The following is a 4,789-nucleotide window of genomic DNA, read 5'->3' as shown; positions in this document are numbered from 1 at the left end:
CTTGTGGTGTTTTAAAATGATTATAATTTCATAATATTATAATAAGTAGTACTACAATTTATGCAGATAAAACCTCGGTACTTGTTATGCTAACATTGTTGACATATTCTTTTAATTAGATTAAATATATTAAATACATGAGCAAGCCGTTATTTTTTTCGAACTTTAAACATCTTTTTAGATAAATCATTTCTGAAAAATGGGGTAGTATTGTATCCTTATTTCAACCTCGGATTTATAGGATAAAAGAGTATCAATCATATTTGTGAGTTATATAGAAACTAACAGCATTAAGAGTAATATTCATAACTGTATATGTAATATCTCTCAGTTTTAAATTTTCTATAATTAATTATATGTTACTCAACAATTAATTTGTCTCCTCTACATTTAATACTATAAAATGTATCATTTGATGTGATCCTTAAAAATCATCATTATAATCATTCTCATATTTGCATATCAAATTTTGAATGCTAAATCGTGTTTAATTTCTTCATAATCATAGTAGTATTCTTTTCTTTTTTAAATTATCATAATGATATATAATAATTTATAAACTTTGAAAATAGATTAACTAGTAGGACTATATTTATGTCCCAACATTTTTCTAAAAATGTTAAAAATAATACATTTATGTGGTTATATTCCCCTACTAGTTTCAATGTTATTTCTTTTATCTAACTATTCATTTTTTACTCACACTAATTAATTTTAAACAAATCAAACACTACTAAGTAGTACTCTCTCTTTAGGCTTATTGAGTTTGGGTTGAGCACTTTTACTACTCCATATATCTTTATCTTGCATTTGTAGTCAAGTCAAATTTAATTAGTACTAGTACTATAATATTATGTAGTATTCATTAATTTTGTTTTTTACTTGTGTGACGAAAAAAAATTACATAAATATTATGTACTATATAATCTACTGTATAATAATTGTTAATTTTTAATACTTTATTGTAATTTACATAAATATAGTTATAACTGTGTACATTAGTAGCGCTATCGTTTTGTATCATTTAAAATCATATTTGAAGCAAAGAAGTCAAATAGCACTATTGTTTTATATATACTCATATAACGACGTTGATTCATTTTTAAAATATTAAAAATTATTATATGTCATTATGATAAATTAAAAAAAGAAAAGAATACTGCATGCTTATGAAGAAATTAAACACAATTTTTTATTTTGATTTTTTAGTCAAATTATGTAAGTATATTTATTTAATTAATGTAAATCATGTAACTTTATTTATTTCATTTAATGGATAGTGTGCAAGTAAAATCCCCATTTCTCTCTCAAGAAATTCAAATAAGTGTGTTTCTCTCTCTCTAGACTTCTCCCCAATACTTAAATACACCAACACCTTATTTGCGCTTCCTTTTTCTCCTCTCGTTTCCCCCATTTTCCCCAACATTTCTATCTCCCTGCGGTTACAGATACGCGCTGAGAGGCTTCGCCTAGGGTTTTTGGGGAGAGAGATAGAGAAAGAGAGGAGCAGCGATGGGGCAGCAGTCGTTGATCTACAGCTTCGTGGCGCGCGGCACCGTGATCCTGACGGAGTACACCGAGTTCACCGGCAACTTCACCGGAATCGCCGCGCAGTGCCTCCAGAAACTCCCCGCCTCCAACAACAAGTTCACCTACAACTGCGACGGCCACACCTTCAACTACCTCGTCGAGGATGGATTCAGTAAGCTCCGCTTCTCCCGATCTGTTTGTTTCTTCGTGTTTTCCTTCCATTTCTTCCACCGCAGTTATTCCTTTTCAAATATATGTGTCCGATTTTGATTGATGCGTATTTATTGTTCGGTGATCGATACTTAGATGATTGCAGTGGGCTTTATGATTTTGTTTGGTTTATTTTGTTTGAAGAAGTCAGATCTCGGTTGACTGTTGATTTCTTTTGCTGAATGGATGCTGTAGTAACCGGATGTGTTTACGGATCGGTTTCAAAGTTTAGTGTGGTGTCTTACTTTATTTAATTAGCTGAATCTGTGAGATTAGTATAAATGGATTGGACGCAGCATCATTTTGCTCTGTTTACTTGGTGATTCCTGCAGCTGCGTTTACAAAGATTGTTGACAGAATGATTCTACAGTATTTGTGTTATTTGATTCCGGAATATTTACTGATATAATGTGATCTGTGGTTGTTTGTAACTTCAGCATGAAATGATGTATACTGCATTTCTAATGTGTGTTTATGTTTTTTGGTTTGCTTGCTATAGTTTAAATTTTTGGTGTTTTTTCTGGTGTTCGTTCTAGTAGAATACTGTTAACTTTTGTATGTTTTTTTTGAATGACAGCATACTGTGTCGTGGCTGTTGAATCTATCGGAAGACAGATTCCCATCGCATTTCTTGAGCGAATCAAGGAGGATTTTACTAAGAAATATGGTGGAGGAAAGGCTGCCACAGCTGTTGCCAACAGCCTGAATAAAGAGTTCGGGTAATTCTTCTCAATACGTCCCATCTTTCATATGCTATATAATACCCATAATATTATTTCTCGTAGTGGAGATTAATAATTTTACTTTATAATGCTTAGGCCCAAATTGAAAGAGCAAATGCAGTACTGTGTTGATCACCCAGATGAGATCAGTAAACTTGCAAAGGTGAAAGCTCAAGTTACAGAAGTTAAAGGAGTCATGATGGAAAACATTGAAAAGGTAAGCGAATTTGGATGCCTCTTATTTTCACCTTTTTTATAGTGTGTGTTTCATTTCATATATTGATGTGGTATGAATTTAGGTCTTTTGTAATGGTAGTGTGGTTTCAATAAAGATTCTTTTGCTTTTTCAGGTGCTTGACCGTGGAGAGAAAATTGAGCTCCTTGTTGATAAAACTGAGAATCTTCGCTCCCAGGTTTGTCACTGGATGCTACTCCTATATTTATGTACTAGTATATTTATAAAATATGAACTTCTCAGATACCCTATTAATTGGTAAAACATTCTCTCTTTTCATATATTTGAAGTTTTTTTGTTAACCGACATAACATAAGATTCATAAGACTAGATCCAGATTTACTGATCCCATGTTGACTAGCCATGTTATAATGGTAAGTGCACCCTAGGGGTGTGCTTGATACATAGGAAAATCCAAGAAAAGCCTTGTTATATTGATTTATCCAACGCGTGATACATAATAAAAAGCCAAGAAAGGCCTTATTTGTAATTTCACTTCACTCCCTTACTAAGTACTCCCTCCGTCCCCGATTAAGAGTCACACTTGCATTTCTGCACTCATTTTGTAAAATTAATAATAAATAGTTAAAGTCGATAAATAGTAAAATAAGATAGAGAATAAGGTATAGAAGAGTCTTCTTTACATTATTCTCTCTCTTACTTTACTATTTTTCCAGTTTAACTATTTATTATCATTTTTACAAAACGAGTGCAGAAATGCAAGTGTGACTCTTAATCGGGGACGGAGGGAGTATTTCTCAGTTTGATACTTTGATACAAATGTACCCCTAATATATTACTCCATCTGTCCCATTCAAGTTATCCACATTTCCTATATAATTGTCCCAACAAAGATGTCGTCTTTCCATGTTTGGAATAAAATTAGTCTCTACCTCATTATACTCGATAACCCCACCTAAAGTCTTCTGCCATTAAAGAAAGCAGCCATCTTGAATGGGACCGAGGGAGTATAATAGTTTATTCGTTTGGTTCTTTGTACTTGATGTTGGGTGGGTGCTTGATATTGATTCATAGCTCGGGGTGCCCAATTAGATGACCCTCTTGATTTGCATCGTACGATTAGTGATAATGAGGTGAGTCGATCTGTGATGTGTTATCGCTTTGTCCGGACAGGCTCAAGATTTTAGGGCACAAGGAACGAAGATGAGGAGAAAGATGTGGCTGCAGAACATGAAGATAAAGCTGATAGTTCTTGCCATTATCGTTGCGTTGATCTTAATCATAGTTCTATCAGTGTGCGGCGGATTCAATTGCGGTGGTAAATAAGTGCCTGTTTGCATATCTAGAGATCTGTCCTCTCTCCTCGACAGAAACGCCACTGTAATGCTTCTTTGCATTGAGCTTTGTTTCCCCTAAATTTTTTGGTGACATGTTTTGCCCCTTTGCTCTATTCTGTATTTTTTGTGAGATAATATTTGTTTGTATATTTTGTATGCTGAATTGTCTAAATATATTAGAGGAGTCGTTTGTGGCAACTATTCACACTGAAAATAGTTTTATCAGAGCAGGATTTTATTTCGAAAATGAAATTGGTTTTCTATTTCATTCGCATTAGGTCTGCTATATTTACAATAAGACCCAAACACGCCTCATTTAAATATTTTATTCGTCCGTTTAAACCCATAATATAGAATAAAATTAAAATTCTAACCATTATCATACTCTAAACAATTTATAACTTCGCAAAACATATTCGAATATTGGATTAGAAGAGTTTTTCAAATAACTTATAAATTTCTCAAAAATACAATTGATTTGTCGCATCTTATTACTATCCCAGTCCCCTAAAAATAGAGCGTCTCCGGTGGCACCCCTCCCACTAAGACTTCCAACAAAAACTGCCGGCCACGTTATCACTAGCCCTTCCCATTCCACTGCCACATCACTAGGACTTCCCACTGCACTAGAACTTCCACTAGGACTTCCCGCAATAATTCAATTTACGGACTTAAAATTTACGGAATTAAAATGTCGACACGGAATACGAAAAAATTCGAAAAATTCATTAAAAAAATTACATAATACTTAAAAAAAAATTACATAATTAAAAAAAAAATTACATAATTTAAAA

The 4,789-nt window shown here is 33.1% G+C and overlaps 1 protein-coding gene across 1 annotated transcript; it reads left to right on the top strand.

Annotated features, from left to right (window-relative positions):
- Positions 1–1,377: 1,377 nt before the first annotated feature.
- Positions 1,378–4,196, top strand: LOC125215046 (vesicle-associated membrane protein 722-like). Its single transcript, XM_048116341.2, has 5 exons — positions 1,378–1,702; positions 2,318–2,459; positions 2,559–2,679; positions 2,813–2,875; positions 3,832–4,196. The coding sequence occupies exons 1-5, from the start codon at positions 1,513–1,515 to the stop codon at positions 3,982–3,984; spliced, it is 669 nt and encodes a 222-aa protein (XP_047972298.1). The 5' UTR covers positions 1,378–1,512; the 3' UTR covers positions 3,985–4,196.
- Positions 4,197–4,789: the final 593 nt, after the last annotated feature.

This window comes from Salvia hispanica, chromosome 3 (genome assembly GCF_029641045.1).
Source record: "Salvia hispanica isolate PSC_SH4W2 chromosome 3, Shi_PSC_v1, whole genome shotgun sequence".
Taxonomy (NCBI): Eukaryota; Viridiplantae; Streptophyta; class Magnoliopsida; order Lamiales; family Lamiaceae; genus Salvia; species Salvia hispanica.
The sequence above is the reverse complement of the archived record's forward strand: the minus strand, read 5'-3'. Positions and strand labels throughout refer to the sequence as shown.

Excerpts from the sequence above, each read along its gene's own strand:
- LOC125215046 (XM_048116341.2), top strand. The coding sequence starts at position 1,513 with ATGGGGCAGCAGTCGTTGATCTACAGCTTCGTGGCGCGCGGCACCGTG. Across the intron at positions 1,703-2,317 it reads CCTCGTCGAGGATGGATTCA|CATACTGTGTCGTGGCTGTT; the intron begins GTAAGCTCCGCT and ends TTTGAATGACAG. Across the intron at positions 2,680-2,812 it reads TGATGGAAAACATTGAAAAG|GTGCTTGACCGTGGAGAGAA; the intron begins GTAAGCGAATTT and ends TTGCTTTTTCAG.